At 52.1% G+C, this 16793-nt stretch overlaps 1 protein-coding gene across 1 annotated transcript; it reads right to left on the reverse strand.

The window, feature by feature from the left end:
* Positions 1–1745: 1745 nt before the first annotated feature.
* Positions 1746–16507, reverse strand: TMEM106A (transmembrane protein 106A). Its single transcript, XM_065422616.1, has 8 exons — positions 16476–16507; positions 8996–9235; positions 8470–8533; positions 7807–7966; positions 7078–7218; positions 6574–6617; positions 5576–5629; positions 1746–3688 (listed from the first exon to the last, which is right to left on the reverse strand). Exons 2-8 carry the CDS (start codon positions 9213–9215, stop codon positions 3568–3570), a joined length of 804 nt encoding a protein of 267 aa, XP_065278688.1. The 5' UTR covers positions 9216–9235; positions 16476–16507; the 3' UTR covers positions 1746–3567.
* Positions 16508–16793: the final 286 nt, after the last annotated feature.

The raw sequence follows: 16793 nt of genomic DNA on the forward strand, positions 1-16793 counted from the left end.
CTCAGTTCTGCACAAAACTGTTCTCTCGCCAATAGTGGATCATTATTTAAACCCCCTCTGCTACCCACTCCTCACCTCTCTTTGAAATTCAGTTGTGAATGGTAAGAAAATGGTTCATTTTGTTTTTAAATCTTTTACAAATCCCCCCACCCCCCAAATTATAAAATGATATGGCATAGAACAGCCACCATGCACCCTCCCATTATACACGAGAAACTTGGAGGCAAATTATCTTTCCTTACCCTTCCAGGCTGTGCAATACACACAACAATGGTAATGACCGAGTAACCAGCAGCGCAGGAATGACTCCTCGCCTAGTAACATGCCTTTAAGCACCAAGGAGATCCAGACAAGTGCAGCTGAATCCAACACCATAACGAAGCCATCAGCATGAAGAACACATAGGACCTGCCGGCCACTTCCCATTAGGGGCTGTAACCCTTAATGTGTAATAAACTCTCCACACCCACAGAACCTTATGAGGGATGGTCTCTCTTAGGCAACCAAGAGCACCCTGCATTTGCACATAGTCCATTCACTTTGCCACCTCCCTGCTAAGACAGTTGCAACCAACGCCAGGTACTTTATATGAAAACTATGCTAAGTTCAGACAAAGAAAGCAGCATCCTTAAGAATTGACGTAGAACTTTTAAACTAGTGTCACCTGTCCACACACTGAAAATTGATTTGATAGACAAAATTCTGAGGAAAGTGACAATTTTAGCCAGTTACACTCCACTGCTTACAGTCGGTCAGGAATCAGATTGTCCTTCCCAGTCCAAGTTAGTATTGTTCAATTGCCCCCCCCCCTTTTGGGGGGGGGGGGCAAGGAAGCCTCTGACATTTCTTGTAAGTTGTTGTTATTGGAAAAACATTTTGCCAGTGCCAGCATCGGCACAGCTCAGGATTTTTTACACGCTGCTCCTTTCCTACCCTGACACATTCATCCTTCCAACAGCTGCTAACAGAGTGACTGTGGGGGCTCCATCCCTCCTCACCTAATTGCACTAACTTTAATAACCCACACAGGGGAAGACAAACCCTTTCCCCACAGGAGTCCATTGTAGATACTGAAAACGTTCTAGTTAAGAGGCCAAATTCTAACCCACAGAAGCATCAGGCAGCGGAGGAGGATAGTTTTGGGCCTTAGGAACAGGACTGGAAGTTAGGAGATCTAGGTTCTGGTCCCAGCCCTGCCGTTAACTCATTGCATGACTTCAGACAAGTCCCTTTCCTTTCAATTCCTTATCTGTAAAGCTGAAATAGTCACACATCCCTTCCTCATGGGGTGGGTTGTGATGAAAATGCACTGATGTACGGGAGGTGATCAGACACTGAAGAAAGGCCTGTAAATAGAATTTGATCTCAGTGTGCTATATTTACAGCTACAGAGAAACTGCCCTGTAGGATGTGTAGGATGCTGCTATGCACAACCAGCCGATGAGAGCAACTCCTGCCTCAGGCCTCTGGCAGAAAGTAGCTGCAAAACCCTGGGTGTCCCTGGACATTGCTCTCCTGGGAGGGGATGTTCAGCATGCACCTTCATGGAGGCCTTGGTTTTCCCATTTAAAACCTCCCTCCTCCCTTTTTAAGCCATAATATGCAGAGACTCCCACTGGCCAGCAGGTGTCACTGTAACGCTATGTGGAGACTGATTTCCCCAGGGAATCAGGTCCCCGCTCAGCATTCTCAGGCGTTGTCCCAGCACAGATCATAAGGAGAAAGCACCACTCTGATTTTACGAAGCCCTTTTTATTGGTGAACAGACTGATGCAGGCATATAACACAGGCACAGCCAGCTCTCAACGACTGTGCCAGGGGCAGAGACAGCGAGAAGAGACTAGCAGAGCAGGTGCAACAACACAGCGAATACAAACATACAGTGAGAGATGATGGAAAAGGACAAGAGCCAACAGACCAGAGACGCTCTCAGAACACAAGGTGCTTCCTCACCCCTGCCTCAGGCAGGGATTTAATCCATGGCAACCTTAATGGAACATATAAACCATCAGGAAAAGACACTTAATGATTAACATGCCTCTGCTGAAATGTGCTAGTTTGGGAGCCCTGGAGACTGGACCTCTGGATCCACAGAGCAGGTAGATGAAAGGCAAGCTACAGAACACCGCCCTGCTGGGACCTCTAGGAAGGTCAGGCTCCTTGGAGTCTCTGCTGAGTGCCACCCCAGGGGCAGGGGTCTTGTGGACGGTGATTAGTTCTTTGCTGAGGCACAAAGGTTTCCTCTCCCAACTACTCTGATGCATGTTGCTTTTCCCACCATGTCCCATCTGGCTGGAGAGGCGTTTAGGGCAATGCTGGGCTGCTCTGGGTCAGATCATATGCCCAGCAATTTCTATACATCCATCCATCCAGGCAGAACGTGCCAGTCATTAGCAACGCTGGGATCTAAGGAGGGTGCTTATGCCCATGGGTCTAGCAGGCAGTAACGTGAGGGTGCATCCTCTGCCTGAGCTGTTCCTACAGAGAATGAGTCTGTACCGTACAAGGGTCTGGAGAGAGGGTGGAAGAGCGGCCAGGGCTCCTTCCCTCATAGAAAATGCTCCCACTAGGTATAAATGGCAACTGTTGTTTCCTGGCATTTGCACGAACAGAGCTTTTCTTATCCAAGTAAGACTCCTGCCACTTGTTAAAGTTAAACTCCTTAATACAGGAGCCCACAAGGGAGTGCCCCAGAAAATGGCATGTGCTGTGTGGAGAATGCATGATGGGCCCCTCACCTTCCTCTGCCATCTGGGAAGTAGCAATCCCTCTCCTCCCCCACTCCACGCTGCAAGGATGCAGCAGAGTTTGATCACTTTGGGTACAAGATAGACCGTGGCTGCTGCATCGATCTGGACTGCACAACCCTTCATGCGAGATAATCCCTCTGATAGGATTAGGAAAAGTCAGGGAATGAACATACTTACCCAGCCTCCCTGGTAGAGGAACTTGGCCCAACATCCACTACACCACCCTTACCCCTCTCGGTGCAAACCAGGCAGAGTTTTAGCCCATTATTCAGTGCTTGTTATTTAAGAGCCAGAGGTTCTTAGATGTCAGTTCAGTTGGGTTTCTCCCTGCTTCGCAGAGCCGGGGTGTGATTGCTATCCAAGAATCACTAGGAGATGCTCTCCAGCCAAGAGCGCCCACACAACAGGGCACAGGCATAAAAATGTTATTTGGCAGGAGAGCTGATTTGACCAACAGGTAATGCCTCCCCTAGTGCAATAGTGAAATACTGCACAGGACAAGGCAGCTAACAACCTAGCAGAGTTCTCTTAATCAGTTAATACAGCAATTTCCCTATACAGTGTGCACACTCTGCTGATGCCAACCCTCATACAGGATACAAATGGGAATTGCAAACTCAGAGCAGCACGTTCCAAGTTCATGAAATTCTATCAGTCTGTAACCAGGAAACAGCAGCAGACTGAACATCTCCTCCCAAGGGAGAGCCAAATGTCCTGTTTAAAATCACGGTGGCTTGGAAGAGAAGCCCCTGGAGTTGCTGTGTCCCTGGTACAACTTGACTTTGCGATAGAAGAATGTCGCCGTCCAGTGACCCCGTCATGGTGGGCGGTGGTACAGCGGGTGAGGCAGCGTCGCATTCCCTCTACAGTCCACATACTTGTAGCTCTCAAAAGCCAGCTGCTCCGAGTGGCACAGGTACGAGCAGGTCAGGGTGCCCCTGCAACACACAATAATCGATTTTACTTGAACTATAAAGAAATTTGAAATCACCAAGCTGGATCTTCTGCTGGGATTTCACTTTAAGGAAAAGTTCCATTGTGGCCTTTCCCAGCCACTCGCACAATTTTCGTCTTTCTTACTCTGCAGCTCCAAACCACTCACACCACAAGTCCAGGCCGAGCTGCCCCGTTTCACACATTTGTAGGGGGCTCCCTCAGACCACATTAATTTTTAAGGCAGCATTTAAGCGATCCCCTATCAGCAATCTGCAGTGTTCTTCTAACACAGCCTTTAAAGCTGGACCCATTCACTGCGGCAGCCTCTGCTGCTCTGCCTGCTCCTTAAAGGTCATGCCAAACAAACCGAGCACTTGCGTAGTCGAAGCGACAACGTAGCGCGACAGCAGCACCTACCTTCCCAGTCTGTTCTCAGTGTTACAGCAAAGAACAGGTTGTACCCTACCATGCCAGGCACCACAGGGCTAACGCCACTGGGAAGTGGCACAACACAGAAGAGAGGCAGCAAAGGTCACCTCCTGCGAGTGACAACGATGGCCAGCAGATAGATGGTATGGCTGCAGGAGCTGTGGCCGCTTGGCCCAGCGCCACTGCAGATATTCACACCATCCTACTCGATACTCAGCCCCGGCAACACCAGGTCTCAGTACAGAGGGGATACAGATTGTTTACCTGCTAGAGCAGACGGGCCAAACCATTCTCATCCCAGAATGTACCACAAGGACTTGGCCGCACTATGTCTAAGCCAGTGGTTCTCAACTTATTTACCATTGCGGGCTGCATATGCAGCCCACAATGTGTTATGTGGGCCGCATCCAATACTACCTGTATGGCCCCGAGGATGTCACATGGGCCGCAGCTGAGAGCCGCACTCTAAGCCATGGTTCAAGAACAGTGTTGGAAATGGGTTTGTCGTCACTGCTCCATTGGCCGCCAGACAGGAAACTGCTGTCAATGGCAGGTCAGTTTCTGGGTCATGTTACTGACCAACCCCTGGGAAGGATTGTGTGGGCCCACACTCACTCCCACCTCCGTAGGAGGCGGCGGCAATGCTTTCTTGGTTTGCCTGGTGTGGGCTGCTCTCACTGGCTCATTCAAAATACAGCACAATTCATGTGCAGTCAAGCTGAGTGCAATGCACTCAGGCCATCTTCCTGGCCAGGACCTCCCCTGCGGCCAGGGCAGGCTGGCTGCAGGAGATGGGGCCAGGGCAGGCTGGCTGCAGGAGATGGGGCCAGGGCAGGCTGGCTGCAGGAGATGGGGCCAGGGCAGGCTGGCTGCAGGAGATGGGGCCAGGGCAGGCTGGCTGCAGGAGATGGGGCCAGGGCAGGCTGGCTGCAGAAGAGAGAATGTGCTTTGTTCCTTCACACCCTGGTATCTCAGCCATCCGAGCAGCTGGGGTCTTTGTTCCAATGCTGAAGACCTCAAGCACCAGTCTGAGTCACTCTGCCCCAACACGGTGGATGTACAGGATCTATCCTCTGGGGAACAGGCCAACTCATTCTCCCCCTGCACCATTCACCCCAGACACAGGTATAGCTGTTCCCAATGCAGGCAGAAACAGTACCACTGTACAAGTCACCTCACCAACACGCTGGGTTTGCACTGCTGGAGCTCCCTGGGGGCTGAAGTCCAGGCATGCTCCTCTGCACCAATAGCTTGGGTGACTTTCCCCTTGAAATTAAAATAACTGTGACACCCACGCCAACAGTTGCAAACCTACCTGAGGAAAGACTAATTACAACTTCAAACAGTCTTGGTCTCTGAAAACACTAATACAAAGGGAAATCCAGATTGCCTCAGTGAGGAATGTTTGGGACCGCGCAGATCAACAGCGAGTGATTCGCTTTTAACCAAATGCCACTTACTGTATGTGCAGTAGAACGTTGTGGACTTTGATTTTGATCCAGGTGCAGATGTTGCTTAGGAGACAGAAAATAGAGAATTAATTTTGCAGTACAATGTTTTCATCACACAAGACCCGTCCTGCACCACAGAGCAACCCAGGCCTGGGGAGAGAGCGCAAGCTTCTCCGAAGTGCTTCTCCGATCAGGTCTACACTTGGAAGACTTTGCCTATGTGGCTGGACCGATCGGCTTACTTGGCAAAGCACTCCTTGTATGGAGACTGCTTATACTGGCAAACCTTATTCCTTTAAACCTTTAGCTGACAAAGCTTATTCCAGCCATGCCCCCCTCTCCTCCTTGAGCAATATAAGCTATTCTGGTGAAAGTGCCATTTTGCCAGTATAACTGCATCTACATCAGGCGCTTTTACTGACGCAGCTAATTTGGTCAGAGATCACAACCTCAACAGACATAGCTATGCAGCAGAAGTTTGTAGTGTAGACCTGACACCCTTCCTGCAAATGCATCAAGCAGAACAAGATGGGAGAATTCACATTCCGGCAACACCTGACATCTCCCCACCATGGGCAGCGCAGGAAACAGATCGCCCAAGGTGCCTGTGGAGAATCAGCAAACTGCTCATTCACAGAGATTGGGGTGGTAGATACACTTAACTGCACACAGATGGACTAATTTGTATCAGGCATTTCCAAATCAGATTTATTAATCTGTGGGGGGTATTAGATTTGAAAGTGATACAGTCTTGTCAGTTGCAGGCTGGGAAAACATTTAATGCAGAAGAACTAGAAAGGAATGTAAAATGGACATGCTGGGTTTCTGTCCCAACATGATTACATACACGAAAATCAAAGGGACACATTCTCAGCTGCACTGCAGGGTCAGATAGAATGAGGCTACTGCCCAAGTTATAAATTTATGCCAGACTGCCCCTTGAGAAAAGCCCAGAAACATTAATGCTACTTATCAGCCAGGAAAGTAAGTCTCTGAGAAATACTTACTAGGTACTATAGTCCCGTATAATACTGGAGACTGCATAATAGATCTGCAAGTAAAACAGACGAGTTAGTTGGAGATTTACAGAGATTACAGTAACCATGTACAGGTGCAGCCCAGAGAGCCGAGCACAGAGAGAATTAAAGATGATCCCATCAATTCCACACAGCTCAGAGCCAGTATTTAAAATCCAATCCACATTGTGTTGGGACCAAGTTACAACATGGCAGATCTCGACAGAGTTACAATACGCAGCATGAACCGGTGCAGGAAACACCCATATGAGACCTCAGCATTCGGTCTTTTGCCTCCCGTGTTTGCTAAGTACTGCCCTGGGCCAGCAAGTGAATGGGCACCTGGAAAGACAGAAATGGGGGGGGAGGCAGTAAAGGGACGCTCTGCCCCTGGGGCAATAGAACTACAAGGCGACAGAGAAGGGGACCACTATTTCTCCCCACCCAAAGGGGGCCAGACATTTCGATAGGGCAGCAAGAGGCAGCAGCACCCACCTGGCCGCTGTGCAAAGGGCCGATATTCAGCAGGTACTTCTTGGTGGTTTTCCCTATCACCACGGACAGGTGTAAGACCTCAATGTCCAGTTGGGTGACAGTGACTGGGTAGAAGTTGTTGTTGGTTACATTCAACACGTTCTAAGGAGAGAGACAAACTCAGCCCGAAGCCCTCACACAGCGAGGGTAACGCGTGTGCTGGATTTCCATACAGTGACCTTGCAGCAGCACACTCCTCCAAACGCCAGTCCTCAGACACTCGTAGCTGGGCCGTGGCAATTCCCCTCTGCTGAGGATTGTCCCAAGGAAACACCCAACATCACATTTGGGTGAGAGTCACTAGCTCTTTACAGGAGCAAAGCTGCTCACCTGCCCCAGAGCTGCTCTGGGGATCACTTGCCCCCTGCTCTGCTCCCTGTGCCGCACAGTCATGGCTGGGCTGAAAGCGGAGGGAAGATGCAACACACAGCGACAAAATTCCCAACATTTGTTACATAGCTCACTTCCACCCAGCAGCACCTCCTGCTCCATCACACACTGCTCCAACATGCCTCATTTCTGATGGGCCACTCCAGTCTTGCCTGCTGTCCCGCTATGTGCGCACAGCTCTGCCACCTAGCTCACTACTGACCTGCCGCGCTATCCTCAAGGCTTAGAAGCGAGCCAAGCTATGGACTGATAATGAGATACGAGCTCAATGTCACCGTATGCGCCGCGCTGAGAACTCACTGTCATGTTGAGATTGATACTGGGAACGGTGGAATCAAAGGCAATGGAGGAGGCATTCAGCCCTGCGGGCTGCACAGCAATGGAGCGAGGGAACAGGAAGAATATGATGAGAGATGACATCAGCAGGCAAATCGTCACGGCAAGGGACACATAGAGCTTCCTGCAAGACAGCATCAAAGGACCATAACTCGCCTGGTCCAGCACTGCCTGCAGCACTGTCTCTACAGGGCTGGACAAGCACAGGGTGGCGTGAGCGCCAGCTCAGACACAGTAAGCACCAAGACATGAGGGCCTGCAAAGGGATTGTGTAGTAGTGGCAGCACGTTCACCTTGGGGCCAGGAGGGGGTGGGTTTCAGACCCAGAAACATGCTGCTTGTCACTGCTGGAAGTTAGCAGTCCCACGTGGCCCTTTTCAAACAGAACTAGTCCAGAATCGCAGCCCACAGTCCCTCCTGCATCAAGAAGTGCTAGTACAGCCCACTGCCAACACAGAACAGATGCCCTGCAGGCATCAAACCCACCGCAGCTCGGGGCCCAATGAGCAACGAAGCTTTTAAATGAACCTCTGCAAACAGATTCCTCCTGTAATGCTGCGCCCCCCAGCTGCACCCATTTCAACGCAGCCAGAGCATTAAAAGAACAAGGGAGAAACAGGACTTTACGTTCGTCTGGGCTTCAGCCTCTGGTCACCGTATGGAATCAGAGCCACCAACTGCTTCTCCTGCTCTGAAAGACAGAAGAGAAGAGGCGCAGGTCAGAAGAGCTGCATCGCACTGGGTGCAGTAGTGAACGGCACATCAGGCCGCAGAGCACCACACTACAGTTTAGGGTCCATCAGCATTCTCGTTACAAATGCTGCCCCATTCAGAGGGATGCAGGGGTCTAACTCAAATAACCCTTGTTGGCTTCGACCAAGCACAGAGACAGACTGAGTTTTGCTAACTTAGGGCTGCACGGATACCTTCCAACAGCCCCAGGTCTTGCACTGATTAACACAAGATGGAGCCGATTGCAGGCTCTCTCTTTAGTACAGAGATGGAGCCTGCAGGTCACAGCATGCAATGCTCCATCATGACTGGTGTTCCATAGGGCACACAGCTGAGCGAGACGCAACAAGCAGAGGTCTGTTTGGTGAAGTGCCTGGAAAGGCTGGAAACCACTGACCAAGCACACACAAGAACCACCTACCCCTGGGGATCCTTCCCGTTCCCTGGCACGTTGGGCAGTTGATGCAGCCCCGACTCACAGTGCCCACACAGGGCATGCAGGATGCGGCAGAGTCTCCTCCATTGATAGTGCCATAATTGGTGACTTCATCCTCATCAGCCGATTTCCTGCGCAGAATCGATTTCCCTCCCCTCTCCTTCTGGTCAGAGACCTTCCAGAACTGGGAGAACGTTTCGCCCATAGTTGAAAGAGAATTTTTCACTAGATCCAAAACCAAAAAACATTCCAGAAAAAAGTCTCTTTATTAATCAATCCTGCTAACTCTTGTGTTTTTAATAGCAAATATTGCACTAGTTGGAGTACTTCCTAAAACCCCACCTCCTGGAGTCATGGGAATGTGTCAGAATCTCAGCTTTCAATTTAAAAAAATTAAAAGTAAGTTTTTTCTAGCCCTAGTGGTTACAGGGAAAAACTTGACTCGAGCGTGAGCTAATGGCTACAAAAACAGAAGGTAAATAAAAAGAACCCATGTGTTTTGTTTTTTCCAATCATTAATTTTGGGGGTCTGACTCATGAATTTTTGAATTCTAGGGGGTGGCAACAACACTGCAAAAATCTACAAGTAACAATTCCGAGGTTCTTTTCATATGGCAGATCACTCACCCAATTGGCAGCAAGAATACTACACACACACTCACTCACTTTTGAATGCATCAACCCCTCACCAAACTTAACCTTACTAAACAAATGTCTAATTAAAATCAGATCAGTGTTTGTCTCTCCCCTTTAGTTTAAACCAAAATGACTTCTCAGATCCTCTTCCTGGCTCACTGCAGCCACTTGCAATCAGAAACTCGTGAATCAGCTGTCGTAATGAGCCCACAGCCAGGCTTATTATTAAAGAGAATTTGCAACAAAAGAAAAAAAATAGCAGAAGCGAAAGAACAATATTCTACCACCAGACCATCTGAATGCAGCTTCCTCCATGATGTCAGCAGCCAGCAGAAAGGAGCGAGGATTGCTCCCTAGTCTAGGCAGCCTTGCTTTAATGACTGAGAGACAGGCTGCTTCTCAACAGAAAGGGCCTAAAGGAAGACTAATTGCACTCACCGAGAAGGTTGAGAGGCTGGACATAAAGAACCACTCTTGATTCTTGCTTGAAACGTGCTGGAGAAAAGAACTTGGGGATGTGGGGTGCAACACCCACGGACACATCCAGACCTCTCCTTTAGTCCCCAGACCTCAGAGACCAGCGCTGCTGAGAGCTCAGTCTCAGAGTCTCAGCAAACTCCGCTTATATTTACCAGGTGGAGGCAAGCAGTGATATTCCTGGTGACAAAGGAAGCCTCTGGACTTCATTCAAGTAAGGAGGTAAGATAATCAACAGTGCTGCAGTGGTTTGATCACAAGGGGATCTCCCCACAGCAGCTCCCCGAGACCCCATTTGCTGAGTTACTGCATCCACTGAGCACCCAACCCTTTTGCAGTCCTGCAGTTTGGAAGGTTGTAGGGGAGAACATGGGCCCTGAGGCCGGAAAGATTCCAGTGACTCTGCGATTTTTGATCCCAGGCTTTTCTGCTAAGGACCCATCCCCTGCTCTGCAGCTTCCTTTGGAAAGCTAGGCAGTGGTTCTCAAACTTCATTGCACCATGACCCCCTTCTGACAACAAAAATTACTACGTGACTCCAGGTGGGAGGGGGCCAGAGCCTGAGCCCCCCCACCCTGGGTTGAGTTGGGGGGGCAGAGCCCTGCTGCCCCAGGCTCAAGCCCTCCAGCTTCAGCCCCAAGCAGCGGGGCCCAGCGAGTGTAACGCTGGCTCTGGTGACCCCATTAAAATGGGGTCGCAACCCATAGTTTGAGAACCGCTGAGCTAGAGGCTTCAAAGATTCCTCTGGCCAGTTCGGTCTCAGCCTCTTACCCTATTAATACCTGTACTTTGTTTTCCTGTTCCAGGAGTAAAAAATTAGGAGGAGGAATTAAAGAGGTGGTTTTTCATCAACTAGGACAAAAGACTATAGGGGCTGGGAAACCCCTGCTGATGTCAAGGGAAAGCCAAGCATAAGATTAACCCTTTCCTTTGCTGATTTGCAGTACATTAGAACAGCACTCTTAGCTGTGACTTTCATTCCCAGTATAAAATCACTCTTATATGCTTAACCCCTGAGGGAGAGAGCTTGGGCTGGTGTAGTTTGCAAGGTACAAAAAGATGTCCTAATAACGTATGTAGATAATCTGGGTGCTGGGAAGAAGCCGCACTGACTGTGTAACTATTATTATTTATACAGCACCGTGTGCGTGCATGGCACTTTACAGACAAGAAAAGAGCAACTCCTTGATCAAAGAACAAAACACATTTGAAGGATGGTGCTGGAAGCTGATAAACAAGTATCTTTTCAAAAGGCCCAAAGGACTGACAGCTTGCTGCCTATCACAACAGACAAGTGCATCACTAGTGATGCTGCATGCAAATGCTAGGCCAAAGGGGCAGGAAGGCTTTGCTTGTTAAAAGCAGCAACCTGGGTTGGAGTTACTGAAGGCAGCTATAGAAAATAATAAATGGAAGAAAGGGGAAGCTGATGGTAATGTATATAAATTAGAACTAAGGAACTGTAGAAAATCAATAAGGGAAGCACAAGGAGAAATCTATGGCCAGCAGAGTTAAGGATAGTAAGAAGTTTTTTTTAAATATATTAGCAAAAAGAATCCTGACAATGGTATTGGTCAATTGCTAGATGGAAACAGTAAAACTCAGCAATAATGCAGAAAAGGCAGAAGTGTTGGATAAATATTTCTGTTCTGTATTTAGGGGGGGGGGGGGGGGGGAAGAGAGACGGACAAATGGTGCAGTCTCTTCCTAGAGTGATATCATTCCAGTAATATCTCTGGAGGATGTTAAACAGAATCTACTAAAATCAGAGGTTTTTAAATCAGCAGGTCCAGATGACTTACTCCCAAGAGTTTTAAAAGAGCTGCTGATGAGCTCTCTGGACTGTTAATGATGATTTTCAGTAAGTCTTGGAGCACCAGGGAAGTTCCAGGAGACTGGAAGAAAGCTAATGTTGTGTCAATTTTTAAAAACAGTAAATGGGATGACTTGGCTAATTACAGGCATGTCAATCTCACATGGATCCTGGGCAAGATAATGGAGCTGCTGATATGGGACTCAATTAATTAAAGGAGGTAATGTAATTAATGCCAGTCACTAGGGGTTTTAGAAAATAGATCCTGTCAAACTAACTTGGTATCTTTTTTTGACAGGATGACAAGTTTGGTAGATAAAGGTAACAGTGTTAACATAGTATACTTAGACTTCTGCAAGGTGTTTGGCTTGGTATCACATGACATTTTGATTAAAAAAAATCTAACAATATAAAATTAACACAGCACACATCACATGGATTAAAAACTGGTTAACTGGTAGATTTCAAAATGTGAATGTAAACGGAATCATTATCAAGCAGGTGCGTTTCCCGCAGGGCTTTGGAGCAGAGCCTGGAGCTGGAGCACGGAGCTGCAGGTTTTTGCCTGGAGCTGGAGCGGAGCCAGAGCACAGCTCCAAAGCCCTGGACTCCCGTGGGGTCCTACAGAGACTGATTTTCTGCCCTAAGCTATTTAACATTTTTATCAATGACCTGGAAGAAAACATAAAATAATCACTGATTAAGTTATTTACCAAAAATTGGGAGAGTGGTAAATAATGAAGTGGGTAAATCACTGATTTAGATCGCTTGGCCAACTGGGTGAAAGCAAACAATGCGTTTTAATACAGATAAATGGAAATGTATCCATCTGGAAACAAAGAACGTAGGCCATACTAACAGGATGGGGGACTATATGCTGGAGACCAGTAACTGAAAAATATTTGGGGAGGCATCATGCTGGACTGCTGCTGGAATACTGTGTCCAGGTCTGATGCCCACAATTCAAGGACATCGATAAACTGGAGCGGGTTCAGAGAAGAGCCACGAGAACAATTAAAAGACTGGAAATGCTGCCTTACAATGACAGACTCATTATTCAGCTTAACAAAGAGAAGGTTGAGGGGTGACTCCATTACAGTCTAGAAGAACTTACACAGGAACAGAAATTTGATAATGGGCTCTTCGATCTAGCAGACAAAGGTCTAACATGTGACCGCAATGGCTGGAAGTTGAAGCTAGACAAATTCAGCCTGGAAATAAGGTGTGTGTTATTAACAGAGAGGATAATTCGCCACTGGAACAATTTACCGAAGGTTGGGGTGGATTCTCCATCACTGACCATTTTTAAATATAGACTGGATGTTTTTCCAGAAGATCTGCTCTAGGAATTATTGTGGGGCAGGTCTCTGCCCTGCGTTATGCAGGAGATCAGACCAGATGGTCACTGTGTTCCCTTCTGGCCTTGGAATCTATAGATTACTGGCCTCCAATAGGTATAGCAGAAGCCCCATAGGAGGCAACACTGCTTCCCCAAGAGGGAGATTGTGTCTGGGTTTGGGAACTTCTACCATGATTTCTGTTCAGTTCTCTCAGTCACACGGGGTTTCCTCGGGATGGGCAGCAAAGGGGTTTGAACTACAGGCTGGTTTGGCAGGGATGACACAGCTCTAGACATCCAAGGGTGCCATTCTCACCTCTGCAGTGCCTACTAAACATGCTGCCATTCGCTTGCCTGGTTAGTATTGAACGTCTGCCCCGCCATTTGCAATAGTACGGTCCTGTAGGCTGCCCCAGCACCTGTGCCATTCGCTCCTCTGTTCCACTGTGGTGTTTGTGAGCTTGCACCAGTGGCTAGGAAAGAGCAGGACCCCTTTTCACAGGGGCCTATGGGCTGGGGCTGCATGAGATTTTTCAAGCTCAGCCCTTTTATTTGGGACATGTTTCTTGCTGACAGGGCTCATCGGTTTCCTGCTTCTTTAGGAGCCAGTTTCAGTGTTTTCAAACAGAGCTATGTCATTTCCTACAGGCCCTATGGGGTGAGGGGAGGAGGTAACAGATTTGGGGGTTGGATTTATCTGGCAGGGATCCCCCACTGCTGGCTCTGTGCATGGGGAACAGGGCACCAGTGTATTGGAGGCAGGAGGTGCCAGTACAAGGGGAGCAAGTTACAAGTATTGGGGAGGGTGTGGGGGCAAGGTTCCTCTATAGCTAGCTCTGGGCACAGGGCTGGGGGTGGCTGGGCCTTGGCATGTCTGTAGAAGGGAGCTGAGAGTACATGTAATGGGAGGGCAGTTCTGGGTGATGGGATCCCCCACACAGGGCAGGGCCCACATGGCTGTGACTGGGGGTGTCTGCAGAAGGGACTGGAGGTACATGTGACGGGGTGGTGCTGGGTGAAGGGGTCCCCCACACAGGGCAGGGCCCCCATGGCTGTGACTGGGGGTGTCTGCAGAAGGGACTGGAGGTACATGTGACGGGGTGGTGCTGGGTGAAGGGGTCCCCCTCACAGGGCAGGGCCCCCATGGCTGGCTGGTCCTAGGGGTGTCTGTGGAAGGGAGCTGGGGGTACATGTAACTGGGGGCAGTGCTGGGGTCCCCCACACAGGGCAGGGCCCCCATGGCTGGCTGGGCCTGGGGGTGTCTGTGGAAGGGAACTGGGGGTACAGGTAACAGGGGGCGGTGCTGGGGTCCCCCACATGGGGCAGGGCCCCCATGGCTGGCTGGGCCTGGGGGTGTCTGTGGAAGGGATCTGGGGGCACAGGGAACAGGGGGCAGTGTTGGGGTCCCCCACACAGGGCAGGACCCCCATGGCTGGCTCGGGGTGTCTGTGGAAGGGAACTGGGGGTACAGGTAACAGGGGGTGGTGCTGGGGACCCCCACACAGGGCAGGGCCCCCATGGCTGTGACTGGGGGTGTCTGCAGAAGGGACTGGAGGTACATGTGACGGGGTGGTGCTGGGTGAAGGGGTCCCCCTCACAGGGCAGGGCCCCCATGGCTGGCTGGTCCTAGGGGTGTCTGTGGAAGGGAGCTGGGGCTACATGTAACTGGGGGCAGTGCTGGGGTCCCCCACACAGGGCAGGGCCCCCATGGCTGGCTGGGCGTGTCTGTGGAAGGGAACTGGGGGTACAGGTAACAGGGGGCGGTGCTGGGGTCCCCCACATGGGGCAGGGCCCCCATGGCTGGCTGGGCCTGGGGGTGTCTGTGGAAGGGATCTGGGGGCACAGGGAACAGGGGGCAGTGCTGGGGTCCCCCACATGGGGCAGGACCCCCAAGGCTGGCTCGGGGTGTCTGTATAAGGGAACTGGGGGTACAGGTAACGGGGGGCAGTGCTGGGGTCCCGCACACGGGGCAGGACCCCCATGGCTGGCTGGGCCTGGGGGTGTCTGTGGAAGGGAGCTGGGGGTACAGGGAACAGGGTGGTGCTGGGGTCCCCCACACGGGGCAGGACCCCCATGGCTGGCTGGGCCTGGGGGTGTCTGTAGAAGGGAACTGGAAGTACAGGTAACAGGGGGCGGTGCTGGGGTCCCCCACACAGGGCAGGGCCCCCATGGCTGGCTGGGGGTGTCTGTGGAAGGGAGCTGTGGGTACAGGGAATGGGGTGGTGCTGGGGTCCCCCACACAGGGCAGGGCCCCCATGGCTGGCTGGGCCTGGGGGTGTCTGTGGAAGGGAACTGGGGGTACAGGTAACAGGGGGCGGTGCTGGGGTCCCCCACATGGTGCAGGGCCCCCATGGCTGGCTGGGCCTGGGGGTGTCTGTGGAAGGGATCTGGGGGCACAGGGAACAGGGGGCAGTGCTGGGGTCCCCCACATGGGGCAGGACCCCCAAGGCTGGCTCAGGGTGTCTGTATAAGGGAACTGGGGGAACAGGGGGCAGTGCTGGGGTCCCCCACACAGGGCAGGACCCCCATGGCTGGCTGGGCCTGGGGGTGTCTGTGGAAGGGAGCTGGGGGAACAGGGGGCAGTGCTGGGGTCCCCCACACGGGGAAGGACCCCCATGGCTGGCTGGGGGTGTCTGTGGAAGGGAGCTAGGGGTACAGGGAACAGGGGGTGGTGCTGGGGTCCCCCACACGGGGCAGGACCCCCATGGCTGGCTGGGCCTGGGGGTGTCTGTGGAAGGGAACTGGGGATACAGGTAACAGGGGGCGGTGCTGGGGTCCCCCACACGGGGCAGGACCCCCATGGCTGGCTCAGGGTGTCTGTATAAGGAAACTGGGGGAACAGGGGGCAGTGCTGGGGTCCCCCACACGGGGCAGAACCCCCATGGCTGGCTGGGCCTGGGGGTGTCTGTGGAAGGGATCTGGGGGAACAGGGGGCAGTGCTGGGGTCCCCCACACGGGGCAGGGCCCCCATGGCTGGCTGGGGGTGTCTGTGGAAGGGAGCTAGGGGTACAGGGAACAGGGGGTGGTGCTGGGGTCCCCCACACGGGGCAGGACCCCCATGGCTGGCTGGGCCTGGGACGGGGGTACGTTTGGGACGGAGGCGAAACCAGGGCAAGGGGCGGCCAGTTTCCGGGGGCGGCTGGGCCGCTCAGGTCCCCCCGGGATCCTCCCCCGGCCAGGGGCCAGGCCCGGTCTCTTACCCCGGCGGCGGCTCCTCCAGGCCCGCGGCGGCAGCAGCAGCCGAGCCAGCCCCGCTCGGGCCCGGGGCAAAGCGGAACCAAAAGCGCCTCCGGCTGGGGGCGGGCCGGACCGGCCCCGCCCCGGCTCCCCGCCCCCGCCGGCAGGTGCAGCGCGTGGTTCCCCGCCCAGGCGGCGCAGGCCCGGGGAGCCCCGCCAGGGCCCGCGGCGCCGCTCCCTGGGGAGCGGGGCCCCGAATCGCGAGGGCCTGGGGGCAGTCTGTGCCCGGCAGGTCGGGGCCTGCGGGTTTCGGTTCCCCCGCGGCCACAGCCGGGGGCGCG

Source organism: Emys orbicularis, chromosome 25 (genome assembly GCF_028017835.1).
Source record: "Emys orbicularis isolate rEmyOrb1 chromosome 25, rEmyOrb1.hap1, whole genome shotgun sequence".
NCBI lineage: Eukaryota > Metazoa > Chordata > Testudines > Emydidae > Emys > Emys orbicularis.